The following is a 22,270-nucleotide window of genomic DNA, read 5'->3' on the forward strand; positions in this document are numbered from 1 at the left end:
ATACAAACGTCTCAAAAATGAGATCGACAGGAAGTGCAAAATGGCTAAGCAGGGATGGCTAGAGGACAAATGTAAGGATTAGAGGCTTGTCTCACTAGGGGTAAGATAGATACTGCCTACAGGAAAATTAAAGAGACCTTTGGAGAGAAGAGAACCACTTGTATGAATATCAAGAGCTCAGATGGCAACCCAGTTCTAAGCAAAGAAGGGAAGGCAGAAAGGTGGAAGGAGTATATAGAGGGTTTATACAAGGGCGATGTACTTGAGGACAATATTATGGAAATGGAAGAGGATGTAGATGAAGATGAAATGGGAGATACGATACTGCGTGAAGAGTTTGACAGAGCACTGAAAGACCTGAGTCGAAACAAGGCCCCGGGAGTAGACAACATTCCATTAGAACTACTGGCGGCCTTGGGAGAGCCAGTCCTGACAAAACTCTACCATCTGGTGAGCAAGATGTATGAGACAGGTGAAATACCCTCAGACTTCAAGAAGAATATAATAATTCCAATCCCAAAGAAAGCAGGTGTTGACAGATGTGAAAATTACCGAACTATCAGTTTAATAAGTCACAGCTGCAAAATACTAACGCGAATTCTTTACAGACGAATGGAAAAACTGGTAGAAGCGGACCTCGGGGAAGATCAGTTTGGATTCCGTAGAAATGTTGGAACACGTGAGGCAATACTAACCTTACGACTTATCTTAGAAGAAAGATTAAGAAAAGGCAAACCTATGTTTCTAGCATTTGTAGACTTAGAGAAAGCTTTTGACAATGTTGACTGGAATACTCTCTTTCACATTCTAAAGGTGGCAAGGGTAAAATACAGGGAGCGAAAGGCTATTTACAATTTGTACAGAAACCAGATGGCACTTATAAGAGTCGAGGGACATGAAAGGGGAGCAGTGGTTGGGAAAGGAGTGAGACAGGGGTGTAGCCTATCCCCGATGTTATTCAATCTGTATATTGAGCAAGCAGTAAAGGAAACATAAGAAAAATTCGGAGTAGGTATTAAAATTCATGGAGAAGAAGTAAAAACTTTGAGGTTCGCCGATGACATTGTAATTCTGTCAGAGACAGCAAAGGACTTGGAAGAACAGTTGAATGGAATGGACAGTGTCTTGAAAGGAGGATATAAGATGAACATCAACAAAAGTAAAACAAGGATAATGGAATGTAGTCGAATTAAGTCGGGTGATGCTGAGGGAATTAGATTAGGAAATGAGACACTTAAAGTAGTAAAGGAGTTTTGCTATTTAGGGAGTAAAATAACTGATGATGGTCGAAGTAGAGAGGATATAAAATGTAGACTGGCAATGGCAAGGAAATCGTTTCTGAAGAAGAGAAATATGTTAACATCGAGTATAGATTTAAGTGTCAGGAAGTCGTTTCTGAAAGTATTTGTATGGAGTGTAGCCATGTATGGAAGTGAAACATGGACGATAACTAGTATGGACAAGAAGAGAATAGAAGCTTTCGAAATGTGGTGCTACAGAAGAATGCTGAAGATAAGGTGGGTAGATCACGTAACTAATGAGGAGGTATTGAATAGGATTGGGGAGAAGAGAACTTTGTGGCACAACTTGACTAGAAGAAGGGATCGGTTGGTAGGACATGTTTTGAGGCATCAAGGAATCACAAATTTAGCATTGGAGGGCAGCGTGGAGGGTAAAAATCGTAGAGGGAGACCAAGAGATGAATACACTAAGCAGATTCAGAAGGATGTAGGTTGCAGTAGGTACTGGGAGATGAAGAATCTTGCACAAGATAGAGTAGCATGGAGAGCTGCATCAAACCAGTCTCAGGACTGAAGACCACAACAACAACAAGAGGACACCCTCCCCAGCTGGAGTGAAAAATATAGGAAGAGAATGTTTCAGAAAAATCAAGCAGGTGAGCAGAGACAACAAGAGTAATCAATGATGACTCACCCATATCCACAAAGAGCCAGTCAAGCCTACTTATGTTGTTGTGACAGCCGTATGTAAGAGACAGAAAAGCAAGCCATTGCTACCTAGTCGACTCGGCTCAGAGGTGAGCATGTTACCAGTTGACCAAGATAAGAATGCAACAACTGCCACATCCATTCATCATAAAGCAGCCAACAGAGTATCCATAATGACATGTGGAAATTGCGAAGTGGAAGTGGACGTGGACCTGGGCTTTGGCAAGAAGTGCAAGTGGAGATCAGCCATGGTAGAACCTGTATTAGATGCAGACTTCATAAGTCAGCAACAACTAGAGATAAATCTCAGCAAGGTGCAAATTAAAATGGATGAGGAAGTCCTAAGGGGTTCTGTAGTTTAAGGCGCCATGTAAAACACGAGAGATGAGATCAAAAAGTAAGGGGAATTTTCGCAGGATCTATACATCTTATTTTAGTTTTGCCTTGTTGGTACACATGTTCCTGATGCATGTGTGACGCCTCTGGCATAAAGTGACATATCTTTGGACTCGATCATTGTTGATTTATCTTTGTCTATGTTCTCTTGGCGCACTGTGTTTGTACCTGCCATGTTGTATTTGCTTACTTCTGTGCTAAATAAATGTGTATTAGGTGTCTTAAGTGTGTTATTACCGCACTATGACACGTAATACCCACAGTGGAGTCCCCAACATTATTGTTGTGTGTTCATGAATTATTTTGTGTTTCTTTTCATAATTAATGGACTTAGTGTGCCAGTCCACATTGTCTTCAGGACAATGGATCTACCAATGTCTTTCTGTGCTAGTACCTCACACCCTATTAACTGTGCTTGCATATTTACAAGTGTACCTAATGTGCATTTGGTTAAAAGTGAACAATTACCTTCGCCCAATCATGACAACGTCCACTTAACCTTAACTGGCACAACATGGCCACCGTCAAGTGCAACTATGCAGCAATGGCTGCTACATGGAGGGTGCACTCTGCTTAGTGACATTGTGAATGATATTCCAGTGAAGGACATTCTGGTTCATCCCTCAGCTACACAGTCTACTTCGGTTTGGTTTGATGTGCCGACTAAGTTCAAGAACTGTAATTCGGACATTCCAATGCACGGAGACTCACATTCTTATATGCCTACCATATTTACTCGAATCTAAGCCGCACTCGAATCTAAGCCGCACCTGAAAAATGAGACTCGAAATCAAGGAAAAAAAAAATTCCCGAATCTAAGCCGCGCCTGAAATTTGAGACTCGAAATTCAAGGGGAGAGAAAAGTTTTAGGCCACACCTCCAAATTGAAACAAAGTTGGTCCATTGTAATATGAGACACAATTTAGGTTGAATGAATGACAATACAGCTACAGTAGTTTGGTTCGAGTCGTAAGCTTAGCAGTTAAGCTTTACCACGTAGCCATTGCTATGCGTCAGGTGCTCCGTCCATATTTATACGGGTACCCTTCCTTTTTTACGTGCTTCGTCTGGTTTGAATCGATTGCCTATTTTGCTTTGATCTGATAAGTGCCGTTTTCTTTGTTATAGGTGTTTGCGTCACTCTTAAGCTGAAAATGCATTACTGCACTGTGTCATGCATTGTTTGTCGCATTCTGATAGTGCGTGTTTACTGCCTGTCGCGGCTCGCGGCATGGCTTGCTTTTGTGCGTGCTACCACCGCGTACAATTAAAACAAAAAAGAGAGGAATCGTCTCATTAGCAAAACAATGGCAAGAGACTGCTATTTGTTGTTACTTACACTGCTGCTTTCTTTGATAATGATCAACAAGAATCAAATAACAGACTGCGTATGATAGAACATGTTCTGAACGAGAGTTAGGCGAAAATTTTTTTCCGTTTGAAAATCTTTGCGGCCGCTTCTTTATTACATCAAATTCTGCACAGAAATTAGTCATCTTAGATTTAAAAATCTAGTCACTTGCCGTGCTTCATTTCAGACTGTATCATTATTAGGCATAAGAATAATACGAATATAAACATGACACGATACGTATATTCTTCCGCGTTTGCTGTTGTCTCACTCTAGTTTCGTAGTTTATTAGGCAGACAGGATTTAAATGAGATAGCAGCAAACACGAAAGAATACATGGCAAAATGTTTATATTCGTATTATTCTTATGGTGAAGAGAATACTGTATGTGATTCAAATTTCATCAGGTTCCTATTAGCAACCATCTCTTCTCACAGATAGGAAAAAATTTAGAACGTGGAGTTGGCCATATTGACAAACATCCCAAACAGTCTTGCCAGTCAGATTTTCGTAGTACACTGAAATTGTGCTACATTCAAAGATGAACAATACGGAATTTGTATTTACTTCGTTGGATAATGTATGAAAATGCCGTGGTCGAAACTCGCGGTGGAGAAAAAAAACTCGTCTTCCACTTTTTTTTTTTTAATTTATTCACTGACGCAGAGGATATGGCGCCAGTATTTATCTTTGTGCCTACAAAGCATGCCTGTGTCGTGCTACATATATTCGATGGCAGAAGTTAGTTGTGGCGGCACGTACCAACATTTTTCATAACTTCCGCTTGCTTTGCACTCGATTCTAAGCTGCAGGCGGTTTTTTGGATTACGAAAACCGGAAAGAAAGTGCGGCTTAGATTCGAGTAAATACGGTAACTCTGCAACACTCCACTCGAACGCCATCTCTGTGATTCCGGTTGCCTCGACTGGTTTCCATGTCCATCGCTCCATGGCCGCCAGTGGAGACTATCCACTACAATATTCATGACGAGCACCTCAACAACCTCACACATTTGCAGCTTTGGTGGCACCTTCGTGCATTAATTGATGATCAAGCACTACCAGACGCCGTGCTTTGGACTTTGTGGATGGTCAAACTGCCGTCAGACCCACAACTTCACCTGCTGTCTCACATCGCCGACCCTCTCGAGGTTCGCCTACGCGTGGCCGACCACGCGTGCGCTATCATTCATCACTGACACTGCCTGTCACGGACGACATCTCCATTGCCATCAGTTGGCATGCCTGCATCTTCGGTTCTGCGTTCTGCCGGCAGAGGCCAGAGCGCTGGCCTCAGCACCTCAGCGGCCTGTCAGGAGCTGCCACCTAGCAGCCTACAGGAGGTACTGCCTACAGCCTCCCGACAACAGCTGACCCTGCCTGAGCAGGTCCAAGCGGTCTCAAGCTCTGTGGTGCCTCTGACGTAAAGCACGGTTTCTTTGTGGACTCGATCGTCTTTGATTTATCTCTGTCTATGTTCTCTTGGCGTGCTACGTTTGTACTGCCATGTTGTATTCTGTTACTTCTGTGCTAAATAAATGTTTATTCGAAGTCTACAGTGTGTTATTACCACTCTACGACACATAATAGCCACATATATTTGCATTTTAAGCTGTTTTGAATATTTAGTTTATTTTTGAGAGTGTTGGAAAGGTTATATGTGTTTTCGACTACTCGGCGAATTTTTACTTTCGAAAAAGATGGATCAAAAAATTTACATTAAATTTTGCTTGAAAAATGGAATAAAGTACAACACTATATTCGAAGTGTTGACTGGCTTTTGGTGAAACTACTATGAGTAGGTTAACAGTTTACGAGTAGTATAACTATTTCAAACAAGTTGAGAATGAAGACCGGCCTGGACACCACAGCACGTAAATTTCTGGTGACAGTGTGGAAGAAGTGAAAATAATTGTTCTGCAAAATCGCCGAATTACCATTAGAGTGTCTGCCGATAATGTTAACAAACTCTTTAGTTAATGCCAACCAATTTTTTCATATGTTTTGGTCTTTAAATGTGTAGCAGTGAATTTGTTACGAAATAGTTGAAATACGACGAATAACGATGTCATGTATATATGTATATCACTCAGGACTTAGCTGACAACGATCCAGAACTTCTAAAGAAAGTTATAACGGGTGACAAAACATAAGCATACGCATATAATAACGAAACAGAGGCCCAACTGCAACTGCCTGAAAAGCCAAGACTGAAAAAATTCAATAAGTTCTATATTATCATTTTTTTCTTCGAGTGCAATGTGATAGTACATCATGCCTTATGATTGTACAGTCAATAACGAATACTGTCTGGAAGTTACATGTCATTTGCATGAAGCAATCGAAAGAAAATGAACAGAACTGTAGCAAACCCACCCGCGGAAGTTGTCACGATAATGCCCCTGCTCACATCACAGTGCTTATTCGTGATTTTTTTTTTGGCAAAAAAAAAAAAAAAAAGAACACGTTATGTCATCTCAGCCACTGCAACATGGCCCTCTGTGACTTTTTCTATTTCCAAGACTGAAGAGAACCACGAAAGGACGTCGTTTTGCGACCACTGATGAGATAAAAACAGAATTGCTGTAGTAGCTGAACACCATAACGAATAGTGAGTTCCAGAAGTGCTCCCAAGATGGAAAAAGCTCTCACAGAAGTGTATTATACCTGCGAGGGATTGCTTTGAAGTAGACAAAGGTGATGTTGATGAATAAATAAAGATTCTATAAGAAAAACAGAAAATCATGATACATTTTTATCATTCCTCGCACATCCATACTGCGGTTCAATTATGCAGGAGAACATACAAACAGGCAGCGAGTAAGTATGAAAAGTGTTGCATAACACAGTCCATCATATTAACATGTCACCTGCCCAGCCAGTCTTTCAGTAGCTGAGGACACTAGCACCTGATCGTTTCGATACAGCAAAATCAGAGTTTGAAGAGAAGTTGCAAGCAGGGAGTATACACAGTGCAGACAGCCAGTGGGCAACACCACTGCATCTGGTCAGGAAGAAAACTGGCACCTGGAGGTCCTGTGGAGATTGCCACACGTTAATGACACATATTATTACAGACTGCTATCCTGTACAGCATAAAAGGAATTTCACAAATTTACTGGTGGATGCCACAGTCTTTAGCGTGACAGGTTTTAAGAAAGCCTACAATCAGATACCAGCAGTGGAAGAAGACATACCCAAGATTGTGATGGTAGCTCCATTTGGTGTTTTTGAACATTTGTGTATGCCATTCAATTTTAAGAGCGCATGACAATCATTTGTAGATGAAGAATTGAGATAGCTCAATTTCTGCTTTGTGTATCTCTTTGATATTCTGGTATTTTTCAAGACAATGACACTGCATGAGGAACACCTCTGAACAGTGTTTGATAGGATAAGCAAATGCAGTACAACAGTAGAAGAACCAAAGTGTGCTCTGTGACAAAAGCTAGTGTCATTTCCCAGGCAACCAGTTTTGGCAGTAGGGATTTGTCTGTCAAAAGGCAAGATCACATCATTAAAGACATATCATGCTCAATGGATTATCAACAATTAAAAAGATTTCTGGGAGTCGTGAGCTTTTTGCTGTTGACATCTACTGTGAGCATCAGAAATTCAAGCACCACTGACAGCAACTCTGTCAAGTAACGAAGCAATGAGCCAAAGCTCTCTGCCATGGACACTGGAAATGCTATGAGCCTTCGGAATGGTAAAAACTATCCACCAAAAAACACTTTTCTTGGTCCATCAAGTTCATGATGCACTGAAAGCTTTGGTAGCCCTTGGGTATTTTCTCACATGAACTAATGGAGGATTAATCTATGTTGAGTGCATACGATAGGGAGTTATTAGTCATTTATGAAGCCATGCTACACTTTTGCCTATGCATCGAGGTTAGGCCTTTCATAATCTTTACAGACCATAAACCTATCACAGTTCCCTTTACCATAGTTCCCCATGACAGTTATCCCAGCTTGAGTTCATCCACCAGTTCGCCACAGACATAAGGCACATAAAAGGGGCAGAAATCTAGTAGCTGATTTCTTCTCACAAATCAAAGCTATCTCATGCACAGTTGATTACAAGCAATTCACCACAGCATGGGCTACTGATAGTTGCAGGAATATTAACAAAGTGTATCAACAGGGCTACAGCTGAAACAGATGCAGCTATTAGGGGCTAAAAATATGATTTGCTTTGATGTTTACAAAACCAGACTCGAGTCTCTTGTGCCAGAGAGGTTAAGCAAAGTGGTTTTTGATACTATTCATAACCTAGCCCACCCATATGCTTAGCATGTCAGCAATTTAAAGGTGGGCAGACATGTGCACAAGCTTGTGGGAGAGTTCCGGAGGTGACAAGCAGGTACAGTACATATAGATATTGTGGGTACACTGCCTTCATCAGAAGGCTGTCGCTACATCTTTTCTGCAATACACAGATACACTCAGTGGGCAGAGGCAGACCAATCAGCGACATATGGGCAGAGACAATAGCAAGAACTAACACGTATGTCATGTCATTTGTTGCACATTACTACAGATCAGGGGCGACTGTTTGAATCGACTCTATTCCTGGAGCTGTCCAAGTTATGTGTGTTCCTATGCTATCACACAACCAGCTACCACCTGGAAAATAACGGAATGATAGAGCACTGACACAGGACTCTGGAAATTATGCTTATGTACCACAAAGACTGTTGAACATCCGTTCTGCCACTGGTCTTATTGGTTCTCCACATTGCATGTAGGCTATATGTAGGGGTAGGGGTGCTGATGGTGGAAATGTGTATGGTGAGACGTTATGCCTACAACCAGAGTTGTTTTTTCAACAAGTACCGATGCTGACAGAGCTGCTATGTTTACTGCACTAATAAAGGCTCAGGTATCCAAGCTACACCCTTCACTGGCATCACGCCAATGGAGAACATAAGACTTTCTTAACCAGAGATCTGAAAACGTGCTCACATGTGGTGATAAAGATGGAAGCTGTGCACCCACCATTGCAAGCCCCATACTCAGGTCCATTCAAGTTTATAAAACGTGACAAACATGCAATACAGATACAATATAACACTGAAGCCACAAATTGTGTCACTAGAATAAATTAAGCCAGCATATCTGCTGATATTGGACACCACCATAGCTAGTGTAGAAAATGAGAAAGCCGCTACTGCGATGTCGAAGTAAAGCAGTGGACAGACTGGACAAGCAACCATGGCTCCGCATACAAAGTCAGAAGAAATGATGAAGTCACCAACAACGTATACTGGGGTGGGCTGACGGGTGTGGTACAAGTACTCGCTCATTCCGCTCTATGTGGGCTGTGTGGGAAGCACCGGCTCCAAAATAATGTGTATTTGGTTGGTATTTGGACAGCAGGCACATTAACAAATATTATTTACTCTTATAGTAGACTGAGTAGGTTTGACAGTTCCATGGTTTATCGCTGCTGAGTTGCTGTCAGTTAGTCATGCTTAACAAAACTACATTGAATTGGGAAGCGTTGCTTCACTGCTTCATCGTAGAGAGTAGCGGAAAATACTTACAAAAGCAACCCGTTCCCCCAGCGCCAGCTCTCTAAAAAATCTTTAACAAATTACCAGCCTCAGCATGGCCTATGTCTTGTAAATTATTAATTTTTTAAGGTGTAAGCTGTTGACAGAAAATCCATTTTTAATGTAGAAGAATTTTGTGAAAATATGTTAAAATTTGAAATGTATTATAAGTTTCTGGAATTGTTATGTAATTAAATGTATGACATTATGTATGGAAGATGAAGTCTATTCTGTTATATATATATATATATATATATATATATATATGATCAACGACAAATATGAACAATGTCCTCATGTGAGAACGTAAAACATAAAAATATTTAGATAGCTTAAAAATTGTTGTCTGAAGGTGCAGTGTATTTCAAGTTGAGTATTATGTATTCACATACATGCGCTCTTACAGTTTGATAGTCCAGTGACGTCACAGGACTCTTGTTTCCACAAGCAACTTCAATGGCGCCACTCAACTAGCGCCATTTTAGTTGCGTGTGTAATATACGATGTAGGAAATAGAAGTGGTATATCTTCGATTTAGTACCTGTGAGTTTGTATACAAAAACTGAATCGATTGTTTACATAGTGTTGTGTCACTTTGAAGCATTTGGTAATTGATACACATTATTGTGATGTGAAGGTTACCTTTTAATAAAGCAAGTCTGTGTTGGGACGTCGTGAAGATGGATAAGACGTCAGATAAGAAAGAAGATAGTTCTGTCAAGTTGAATTATGTCTGTAGGAACATTGTCGACTGCAAACAGGGAACGGTGAGAGCTGTGCGTTTCAATGGTAATGAAAATTCTTTATTGTATTAGTACACAACTATTGCAGTATAAGTGTGAAGTACCACTGAGTGGGATCAAGTGAAGCTACAGTTCTGTAGGAGGACTTGAATTTCTGGCTTTCAATGTCTGATGACGTTTGTGGGGCAATGGAGATATACTGACATTATGGGAAATGCCCTTTCTGTGTTGTAGTACCACTTTTCGTTCACGTAATATCTACTTCTGTAAAACTCTTATGTCTTTTCTGGGATTGGAATGTAACTTTAGTAGCTGATACAGTAGGTTCTGAAGGCATTGAATCTGAGCCTACAATATTCGAAGTCAAGACATTTACTAGAGAATCTGTTCACAAACATTAACCGTCTCTGAAGAAACAGCGACCATTGACTTCCAATCGGAATAATATGGAAGATAAAATTTATTAAAAACCTTTGATTATTTACATTTTACATTACATTTTTATTGCTCCTTTTGATCATTTGTTGTACAAGGTATACAGTATGATATTGGACAAGTCATTGTGATTTACAGTACATACTTTTAAATCATACAAGAATATTTACATTGATTTAGGGTTAACATTATCACAACTGAAGGTTCAGCTTCCATACATACATTATATTTAACCCAAGTCATTCAATGTTTTTTTTTTTTTTTTTTAGTATTTGGCAATAATTTTTTATGTTTCAAGATTTTCATCTATACTATAATAACATTTTTGCAATAAATATTTATGGACAGCAGTTTTAAATTTTGAAGTGTCTTTTATTGTTTTAATGTTTGTAGGTAGCTTATTGTATAGTCTGTTTCCTGTTTGCAGTGGTCCATTCTGTTTTAGTCTTGTGTGTGCATGTTGAACATGTATGGCCTGCTTTCTCCTTGTGTTATACAGGTGGTACTCTGGTTAGTTGACACAAGATTGTTGCTATTTTCTAAGATTATCCTTACAAATATGATTACTTGTAAAATGTACAGACATGTTAGTGGAAGGATATGTAGTTTCTTGAATAAGGGCTTGCATGAGCTTCTTGATGCAGTATTTTCTATGGCTATTACAATTCTCTTTTGGCATATAAAACAACTTTTGCCAGCAGATGCGTTTCCTCAAAAGATTATGCTGTATTGCAGTAAGGATTCTGCCTGGGCGCAGTAGGCTATACATCTTTTAGTGTCTCTTTCAGTGTGCAATCAGAAAGAATTTTGATAGTATAGCAAATGGTATTTAATTTATTTGTAATGTATTTTGTATGTTGGACCATCTTAGATCTTCTTGGATCCATATCCCAAGCGATTTTGTGTAGAGCTTACATTTTCTAGGGTTCTAGTAAACAACTCCATGTCTCATGCTAGTGTATATTTATTTTGCACTGTGTGTGTGTATGCATTGTAACTGTTTTTCTGTGTTTATTACTAAGTTGTTTCCAGAGAACCTGTCTGTAATGTGGGTGGTACAATTTTTAATCTCATGTAGTAATTTTTCTTTGGTCCTTCCTTTTATTATCACATTTGTGCGATCTGCAAATTTTATGTAATTATGGCATGGGCTAATTAGTTCCAACTCCTTTACAAAGAGTACAAACAGAACTGGTCCTAGAAAGGAGCCTTGTGGTACACCATACATGATGCTCTGCTTTTCTGAGCAGTAGGACTTTATCTTGTTCCCTTCTTGGAAAGTATGCTCAACTAATTTGTCTCTGTTTTGGAGATATGATTTTATCCATTCATAGGCTGGGCCCCTAATACCTACAGATTCAAGTTTCTGAAGCAAGAGGTTGTGATTGATAACATTGAATGCTTTAGAGAGGTCTAGAAATATGGCTGAGATATGTGCTATATTGTCTATTGCATTTAATGCTTCGTTTAGGAATGCAAAGATAGCTGTCTCAGTAGATTTATTGACTTGTCTTGGCTACGAGTGGAGCACATTTCTTCAAGATATAGTCAGGGATATTGTCAGTACCAACAGAGAATTTGGGCTTCAGTTCTTTGATTATATTAAGTATTTCCTTTTCATTGGTGGGCTATAGAAAAATAGATTTGTTATTTATAGTACATCTGGATTGATTTATAAGAGTACTCTGTAAATTTTGATTTAAGATCTGATCTCAAATGCTTGGGGATGTGCTACTAAATATGACCTTTGAGTGAGTGATAGCATACTATTTTTATTTATTGTTACTACAGATATCAGATGTTACCTAAACTGGTTACAGCTACGACCATCGTTTGTTGGAGAAAGGTTTCAGATAGGTCAAAGAGGGGCCTAACATGCATAATGTATAAACAATAAGCTAGATATCACATTTCATAAACATAATTTTTTGCTGCACGAAAAAAAAGACTGTCAAAAATGTGTACTTTGCTTGGGCTGAATTGTTATTGCGATATGGTGTAATTCTGGGGAAAGTCATCTGCCCACAAAACCTGTTTTAGGCATAATTTCCCAAAAGAAAGTAGCAGGAGCCATGGGAAGTACAACATCCATAAGCTCATGCAGAACTTCATATCCTTTGATTACTTTGCTTACACACCTTGCAAATAACAGTTATTATCAGGAAAATCTTAAAAAATAGCTGTGATCTTTTATCAACAAACCAAACAGATCATTCTTATGACACATGGAGATAACAGGAAAAATACAGCAGTGCTTGTGATGTCCCCCCCCCCCCCCCCCCACCCCTACGCGAATCAAAATGAGCCAAATGGTTAAAAGGATCAACACTGTACATTAGTGTACAGTACAAATATGCAGCCAGGTTATTATAACTGAACCACAATGTATGTGACACTGCAGGTGTATAAAAAGATACTGCTAGTGTACATGATGCAATTGTCATTTATTTTATTGTGACAAAAAATATGAACTGTTTGGAATGGCAATGATGGAATACTTTGCTGAGTTATGTGACTTTCTTCCTGTTAGATTTTGCACTGATCACAGGTTAGCAAACCAATTGCCACTTTTGTATTCAACAACAAAAAATTGTGTACGGGCTGCCTCTGCCAACTGTGTATCACTGAATGCAGAAATTAGTATGGGTACAGTAACAGCCCATGTGAATGCCTGAAGAAACGTTTTTATGACACATGGAGAAAACAGGACAGATATGTCAGATCAGTACACACACAGCCTGAGCCATTGCAATAGCAAACAAGCTTACAAAAACTACAGACCAATATCCTTGACATCTGTTTGCTGCAGAATTCTTGAACATATTGTGAGTTTCTAATATAATAAATTTCCTAAGACCGAAAAGCTCATGTCTACAAATCAGCACAGTTTTAGAAAGCATTGCTCCTGTGAAACCCAGCTTGCTCTTTTCTCACGTGATATACTGCGAACTATGGATGAAGGACAACAGGCAGAGTCCATATTTCTAGATTTTCAAAAAGCATTCAACACAGTACCCCATTGCAGACTGTTAACGAAGGTACATGCATACAAATAGGCTTCCATATACTTGACTGGCTCAAAGACACCTTAAGTAATAGAGTTAAGTATGTTGTCCTAAACGGCAACTGTTCATTGTAGGCAGGGTAATCAGGAGTGCCCCAGGAAAGTGTGATAGAACTGTTGCTATTTTCTGTATTCACAAATGATTTGGCGGACAGGGTGGGCAGCAATCTGCAGTTGTTTGTTCATGATGCTGTGGTGTACAGGAAAGTGTCAAAGATAAGTGACTCTACGTTGATAACCTAGACAAAATTTCCATTTGGTGTGATGAATGGCGAGTAGAAAAATGTAATTTGATGCATATAGGTAGGAAAATCCCCTGCTTGACACAGTCATGTTGTTTAAATACCTGGGCATAATGTTGTGAAGTGATATAAAATGGAATGAGGATGTGAAGATTGTGGTAGGGAAGCCGAATGTCGATTTCGGTTTATTGGCAGAATTTTAGGAAAGTGTAGTTCACCTGTAAAGGAAACTGCAAATAGGACACTAATGCAACCTATTCTTCAGTACTGCTCAAGTGTTTGGGACCCACACCAGGTCGGATTGAAAGAAGATGTTGAAGCAATTCAGAGGCGATCTGCTATTTTTGTTACTGGTAGGTTCAATCAGTATGCAAGTGTTACGCGTATGCTTCGGGAGCTCAAGTGGGAATCCCTGGAGGGAAGAAGACATTTTATCTTGCAGAGCACTACTGAAAAAGTTTAGAAAACCAGCCTTTGAAGCTGACTTCAGAACAATCCTACTGTCAACGACATGCATTTTGCATAGGTACTACGAAAGATATGAGAAATTAGGGCTCATACAGTCAATTTTCCCGTGCGCTATTTGCAAGTGGAACATGAAAGAAAATTACTAATTGTGGTGCAGGGCACCCTCCATCATGCACCGTACAGTGGTTTGCGGAGTATGTATGTAGATTTAGATGTACCTGACAACTTGAGAATTATGAAAGATAATTCAGAACTTAAAATAGCAATCTACAATTACTTTTTACTGTAGTATACATGAATGTTAAAAATCACTAAGATTGACGAATTGCAGTATGTATTGTTTGAGCAGTGGTTGTAGTAAACAATGCAAGCTATCAATATATTCTTCATGGTATAATGGTGTATGTTACGTAGATGGTATATACGATGTTTTGCTTGTAAATTTCATTTGTGGATGTTGTCCATGTGTGTTTACAATATATTGTTTAGTGCTTGTGGCATAGATCATGTTCCTTGCAAGACCTATTAAGGGGTATTAGAGATGTTGATCCATTGATGGGGCTGTAGTTTGGACTGTGTTATGTACTGGAACCATATAGGTCTCCTGGAGGTAGTGAGTTTACTGAAGATCACAGTACTGCCATCAGCACTGGATCAGTTTTTTATTTTCCTGCAGTCGACGTTGTTTGATCAGAATGATTTGCGGTGTAGCCAAAGGTCTTGGTTAGGTTGGAAAGTGATAGTTCGACGAGCAAGTGCTATGACAATTTTTTTCTTTTTTAATACCTTGTGTATTCCTTTGTTCATTCATGTACATGATGGAAACCTCATCTGGTAGTCTCAAGTTTTTATTATAATTGTATAATAATAATAATAATAATAACCTCATACATCTAAGCAGACATATTGTGCCAGAGCGACACAAACATCCGGCAGTAGACCCGATTATTCCAGATGTCACCATGAATCCTGCATGGCTGTTCATAAATCCATAAGAGTATGATGGGGTGGAGATCTCTTCTGAACAGCACATTGCAAGGCATCCCAGATATGCTCAATAATGTTCATGTCTGGGGAGTGTGGTGGCTAGTGAAAGTGTAAATTGAGAAGAGTGTCCCTGGAGCCACTACGTAGCAATTTCGGACTTGGGGCATTGCATTGCTCTGCTGGAATTTCCCATGCCCAACATCATTACAGAGCGCTTGAACAGTCCCCTGCTGACATGCAGGTTCCATGGATTCATGAGGTTGTCTCCATACTCATACACATCCACCCACTCAATACAATTTGAAACGAGACTCGTTCGACTAGGCAACATGTTTCCAGTCATCAACAGTCCAATGTTGATGTTAACAGGCCCAGGCAAGGCGTAAAGCTTTGTGTTGTGTAGTGATCCAGGGTACACGAGTGGGCCTTCAGCTCTGAAAGCCCATATGTTTCATTGAATGGTTCACTCGCTGACACTTGTTGATGGCCCAGCATTCAAATCTGCAGCAGTTTGTGGTAGGACTGCACTTCTGTCATGTGGGGTGATTCTCTGCAGTAGTCATTGGTCCTATTCTTTGCACAATCTTTTTCCAGGTGCAGCAAAGTCAGAGATTTGATAATTTACTGGATTCCTGATATTCACGGTACACTCGTGAAATGATCATAAAGGAAAATCCTCATTTCATTGCTACCTCAGAGATGCTCTACTCCATTGCTCATGCGCCAACTGCAACACCACATTCAAACTCATATAACTATTGATGACCTGTCATTGTAGCAGCAATAAGCAATCTAACAACTGTGGCAGGCATTTATTGTCTTATATAGGTGTTGCCAACTGCAGCGCCATATTCTGCCTGTTTACATTTCTCTATATTTGAATACGCATGCCTATACCAGTTTCTTTGGCACTTCAGTGTATATAAATAGTCTAATAGATAATGTCAAACTCTCCACGAAGCTGTTTGCTGAGAATACTTTTGTCTATTAGCAAGATTACAATGCCAGAAAACTGTAGCAAAATGCAGGCAGACCTGCAGAAGGTCAATGATTGTTGCAAGGAATGGCAATCGACCTAGAACTTAAGTTAATGTAACATACTGCACATAAATATGCGAAGTGACCCGTTACTGTTTGATTATGCTACTGATGATAAATTACTGAAAACAGTAACAACTGCAAAATACCTGGGAGTAACCTTCCAGTGTGACCTAAAGTGGAATGGCCACATACAACTGTACAAAAGAAAATGTCATGCTGAGGTTCATTGGAAATGTCTTATGGTAATGTAACTCATCCACAAAAGAAGTGGCTTACAAAACACTTATTTCACCAACACTTTAATTATTGTTCACCAATCTGTGAACCGTACCAGGTTGGATTAATAGAAGAAATAGAGAAGACCGAATGGAGAGTGGCACATTTCATCTCAGGACCATTCAGTAAGTGCAACAGCATTACAGAGGCATGTGGTGGCCCGGTGTAATGTTAAGCATTTTCGTGGACTTACTTGTTGAAGAATGCTGGTTCTGCTTTCTTGCAGCACCGATGTCTTCCGCTAGGAAGGGAAGTTTTCATGCTCTCTCTCTCTTCTTATTTGAAAAATACGCCACTCTTTGAATATTATTCAATGCACACGAACATATTTATTTTCACTTTGTACACAGAAACAACTAAACTTTATGACATAAGCCCACACATTACCGGGTGCCCAAGATCAGTTAATTACATATTTTTGAACACAATTAATACATAAGCTTTTATTGTGGCTGACTATCCATGTCCAGTCCATGTACTCTCAACAGCAGTTCAACGTCTACTAAACAGTCACTATCTCGAGTCACTCCATTTGTTTTTCAACAATACAAAGCTACATTACTCCTTGCTGCTGACCACGGAGCTTCCGGGCCGTACGTGTTTATTCTTGGCAGGTCGCGCTGAACACTTGCCAGCGCCGACGAATTTTCTCCCTTCCAGTTTCGCCTGCACAAACAATAAATGGGTGCAGTATCTCATGCTCGTCCTTACGCCCTGCTTTAAAATAACGCGTGTTCGAAATGGCTGGAACACAAGTGTCTCCAGACTTTCGTAAAATTCTGGGGGCACTACGTATCACTCCCCTTAGCTCAAACACTCGTTATTTTGCACACAACATATGTTTTAATTTTTTTTCCTTAACACTTATCTTGTTACTTTGTACTACATAAAAACATTAGGTACAAAAACTCTCTTCCATCTCCGTTATTTCATTAAGCTGTTGGTAATATCATTCATAGATATAGTAGTATGATAAACTAATAGTACAACAAGTATTAGCTATTTCCAATAGATTTATCTACTCTTGCTTCCAGGATTGAGCCAAAATAAATCCCTCCCCTTAGCCAGTTTCAAAGTTCAGATGTTATTCTGAGTCGAGTCTTTACTTTTTTTTTCTTTTTTTTTAAGTAGCTGTTGCAATGATAACCACCGGTTTTCTGGGTCTGAAAAAAATTAGTTGTACTGGGGCTTTTCTCTTTTTTCTCTCTCCTCGCACAGGACTCGTCTTTTCTATTTAAAAATTTTTAGAATTCAAATTTACCAGGAGAAACTTTCCAACCTCAGGTCACTATACCACCCTTCCCTTTGGGTTTCGATCTACGTAAGGGTTGATACTATGAAAACATCTTCCTCATCCTTGGGTAGGTACGCCCCTTCCATTTATACTAAACTATGGTACAGGTCAACCCCTTTTTGGTGCCCCTGCCCGCACGGTATAGGTCAGCCTCCTCTGGGTCTGCCTACCTGCCTCTCTTTCTCTCATTTCATCTGTATCGGGTGCGCCCTCCCTATTTTCTCTAACAATGATTCATATAGTCTTGCCTCTTTCGTACTCCTCTGCACACTATTTTATTTAAAATTTCTATCTACCTCTCCTTTCCTCCTCCTGAGCCCTTCAGCCTACCTGCTTAAATTCTTCGCTTGTTCATTGCTTACAGCTTACTTATATAGCCTTAATAACTAAATATGTTTCGTCCATGGTTGTAACTTTATTTCTTTTCTTCGGGCTATTCGGACTGCACTATCCTATTATTCATCAGAAACTTATTTGACTCGATACCTCTGGCTTAATATCTATTTCTTTTTATCTCCATTCATATTACTTTGTACTACTATAGCAACGAATACAGGTGGATATACACTTCGTCCCCCCTTGTTCCTTTAGCTTATTTGACTCGATACCTCTGGCTTGTAGTGAAGGCAGCAGAGGATAAAGTAGGTAAAAAGACGAGGGCTGTTAGAAATCCTTGGGTAACAGAAGAAATATTGAACTTAAATGACGAAAAGAGAAAATATAAAAATGCAGTAAATGAAGCAGGCGAAAAGGAATACAAACGCCTCAAAAATGAGATGGACAGGAAGTGCAAAATGACTAAGCAGGGATGACTAGAGGACAAATGTAAGGATGTAGAGGCTTGTCTCACCAGGGTTAAGATAGATACTGCCTACAGGAAAATTAGAGAGACCTTCGGAGAAAAGAGAACCACTTGTATGAATATCAAGAGCGTTGATGGAAACCACGTTATAAGCAAAGAAGGGAAAGCAGAAAGGTGGAAGGAGTATATAGAGGGTCTATACAAGGGCAATGTACTTGAGGACAATATTATGGAAATGGAAGAGCATGTAGATGAAGATGAAATGGGAGATATGATAGTGTGTGAAGAGTTTGACAGAGCACTGAAAGACCTGAGTCAAAACAAGGTCCCGGGAGTAGACAACATTCCATTAGAACTACTGACGGCCTTGGGAGAGCCAGTCCTGACAAAACTCTACCATCTGGTGAGCTAGATGTATGAGACAGGGGAAATACCCTCAGACTTCAAGAAGAATATAATAATTCCAATCCCAAAGAAAGCAGGTGTTGACAGATGTGAAAATTACCGAACTATCAGTTTAATAAGTCACGGCTGCAAAATACTAACGCAAATTCTTTATAGATGAATGGAAAAACTAGTAGAAGCTGACCTCGGGGAAGATCAGTTTGGATTCCATAGAAATATTGGAACACGTGAGGCAATACTGACCCTACAACTTATCTTAGAAACTAGGTTAAGGAAAGGCAAACCTACGTTTCTAGCATTTGTAGATTTAGAGAAAGCTTTTGACAATGTTGACTGGAATACTCTCTTTCAAATTCTGAAGGTGGCAGGGGTAAAATACAGGGAGCGAAAGGCTATGTACAATTTGTACAGAAACCAGAGGGCAGTTATAAGAGTCGAGGGGCATGAAAGGGAAGCAGTGGTTGGGAAGGGAGTGAGACAGGGTTGTAGCCTATCCCCGATGTTATTCAATCTGTATATTGAGCAAGCAGTAAAGGAAACAAAAGAAAAATTCGGAGTTGGTATTAAAATCCATGGAGAAGAGATAAAAACTTTGAGGTTCGCCGATTAGGTAATTCTGTCAGAGACAGCAAAGGACTTGGAAGAGCAGTTGAACGGAACGGATAGTGTCTTGAAAGGAGGATATAAGATGAACATCAACAAAAGCAAAACGAGGATAGTGGAATGTAATCGAATTAAGTCGGGCGATGCTGAGGGAATTAGATTAGGAAATGAGACGCTTAAAGTGGTAAAGCAGTTTTGCTATTTGGGGAGCAAAATAACTGATGATGGTCGAAGTAGAGAGGATATAAAATGTAGACTGGCAATGGCAAGGAAAGCATTTCTGAAGAAGAGAAATTTGTTAACATCGAGTATAGATTTAAGTGTCAGGAAGTCGTTTCTGAAAGTATTTGTATGGAGTGTAGCCATGTATGGAAGTGAAACATGGATGATAAATAGTTTAGACAAGAAGAGAATAGAAGCTTTTGAAATGTGGTTCTACAGAAGAATGCTGAAGATTAGATTGGTAGATCACATAACTAATGAGGAGGTATTGAATAGGATTGGGGAGAAGAGAAATTTGTGGCACAACTTGACTAGAAGAAGGGATCGGTTGGTAGGACATGTTCTGAGGCATCAAGGGATCACCAATTTAGTATTGGGGGGCAGCGTGGAGGGTAAAAATCGTAGAGGGAGACAAAGAGATGAATACACTAAGCAGATTCAGAAGGATGTAGGTTGCAGTAGTTACTGGGAGATGAAGCAGCTTGCACAGGATAGAGTAGCATGGAGAGCTGCATCAAACCAGTCTCAGGACTGAAGAGCACAACAACAATAACCTCTGGCTTAATATCTATTACTTTCAGATGTGCAACCGTCATTACTTAGCACATGTGCTCGAGCCCTTCCTGAGCACTACCTGCCCCCTTATCTGTGACAGTTGTTACATCTCCCTGTGTATTAGTTGTCTGTGTCTTTGTATTTAATTGTTTGAGTGTGGAAGTGTGATCGTGCGTCCTGATTCTTCGGTCTACTAAGGTTCTTAGTTGAAGATTTTTAGAAATCACGGAAAAGAGAAGGACTTCAGTGATAGAAGTATATGAATGTGGAGAGAGGGAAAGATAGATTGGTACTCTTAAGAGAAGTAAGAAAGGAAATAAAAGAATTGGTTGCTAAGATCGAAGAAAGAAAGAAGACAGCCCCAAAGACAGGAAACCCTTCCCATTTCCCTTCCCCAGGATCCCCACTTCGCCAGTACTTAAGTTAGAAGCCAGAGGAGGTATGATGTTCGGCGTCTCCTGCAGAACGGACATTCTCACCATCACCTGTGAAGTCCCCCGAGGAAAAGATCTTAGCAACTCCCGTGGAACAGCAAATGATGAAGAACCAGTCACACTTATTTGCGAGGGTTGTATGAAGGGCGTGGTGTGTAGGTCGTGTCTGTGCCTATGCTACCCACCCATTTCAAAATTAGATATAAACCCTCCCCAATCACATCACACTTTACAAAAAATATAAAACATTCTATAAAAATAGAAATTATATACACTATAATCAAATAGTTATTCAGGTAGTCACTTCCCTTTATATTTCATACGCATGTTCAGTTTATGTCATCTAGGTATCATTCTTCCTAAACAGTACCGTCATATTATATCTCCTGTTAGAATGTTACCCTGTTAGTTTTATCTCATGCTTAGAGGTTACTGTTTATTGTGACTCCTTAAATTAGTCATAATCGTGTAGTCATAATTGGTCTCTTTTAATACTACAAGATTTTAGGCAGGTGTACCAGTTTCTTTGGGTCTTCAGTGTAGATTTTTAACAGTAATGACCGTGAAAAATGGCCTGTATAGTTGAATGAGATAATTTCTTTTGGGGAATTTAGTTGTAGGCAAGGTTTTAATTTTTTGTTGCAGTTTTGGTAGTACAGGGCGTTTTATGCATGACTGTTATGAAATAAAAATGAATGTTATCTTAAATATTATGTATGAGGGCGGACCCAAAAATAACCAAACTTTCTGTAAAATATGTAGTTTATTTTAGGAAGCATCTTTTAAATTCATCCTCTGCATTACCTGTCAGTGCTGTTGTGACATGGCATTTTACGTTGGCAAAATACTTTCCTTGCAGGCCCCTTTTTATCACAGGGAACTGGAAGAAGTATGAGGGCATTAAATCTGGTGAATAGGGCACTTGTGTCAAGTACTTGTCTTCATTGAGAGCAAAAACTGACAAAGAGAGAGAGAGAGAGAGAGTTGTAGTTGTCTTGGTGCAGGAACCACTCACTGGAATTCCACAGACCCAGATGTTTTTGCACAAAACTTCTGACCAAGTGCTTAGAACAGCACCGCTCGCCACTAGTACATGATAGGGTTTTGACATGCATCGTACAGGAGACCCCCAGCACCCCTCCTCCTGTTTGAGTGAACGTTTGTCAGAGCGTTTGCACGATTTGCCATGTCGCACTCCCAGGTGGACAGCTGTTCAGGTCTGGTTGACGCAGCTCCCTGGTTGATCGTGCCAATAGTCATATGCTTGTCTCAAAGTTTAAGCTACACATGTCTCAGTGCAAGCTGCATTAAGGTAAAACTGTGAATGGTAATTAAATCAGTTGTGACTCTTTAGACCTACCCATGCTACTTTGATAAGTGTGGTAATTCTAGAGTTGGTACATGCAAACAGAGTCCCGACCAGAGATGGTAGGGACTCTCTTTATTC

The 22,270-nt window shown here is 39.8% G+C and overlaps 1 protein-coding gene across 1 annotated transcript in view; it reads left to right on the forward strand.

Moving 5' to 3' along the window:
• Positions 1-9,707: 9,707 nt before the first annotated feature.
• The window catches only part of LOC126106806 (WD repeat domain-containing protein 83), a 57,979-nt gene continuing 45,416 nt past the window's right edge, over positions 9,708-22,270 (forward strand). The window contains exon 1 of the mRNA XM_049913197.1: positions 9,708-10,041. Coding sequence (XP_049769154.1) covers positions 9,933-10,041 — 109 coding nt within the window. The 5' untranslated portion in view covers positions 9,708-9,932. The remainder of the gene's footprint in view (positions 10,042-22,270) is intronic.

The sequence above is a fragment of the Schistocerca cancellata genome, chromosome 10 (genome assembly GCF_023864275.1).
Source record: "Schistocerca cancellata isolate TAMUIC-IGC-003103 chromosome 10, iqSchCanc2.1, whole genome shotgun sequence".
NCBI lineage: Eukaryota > Metazoa > Arthropoda > Insecta > Orthoptera > Acrididae > Schistocerca > Schistocerca cancellata.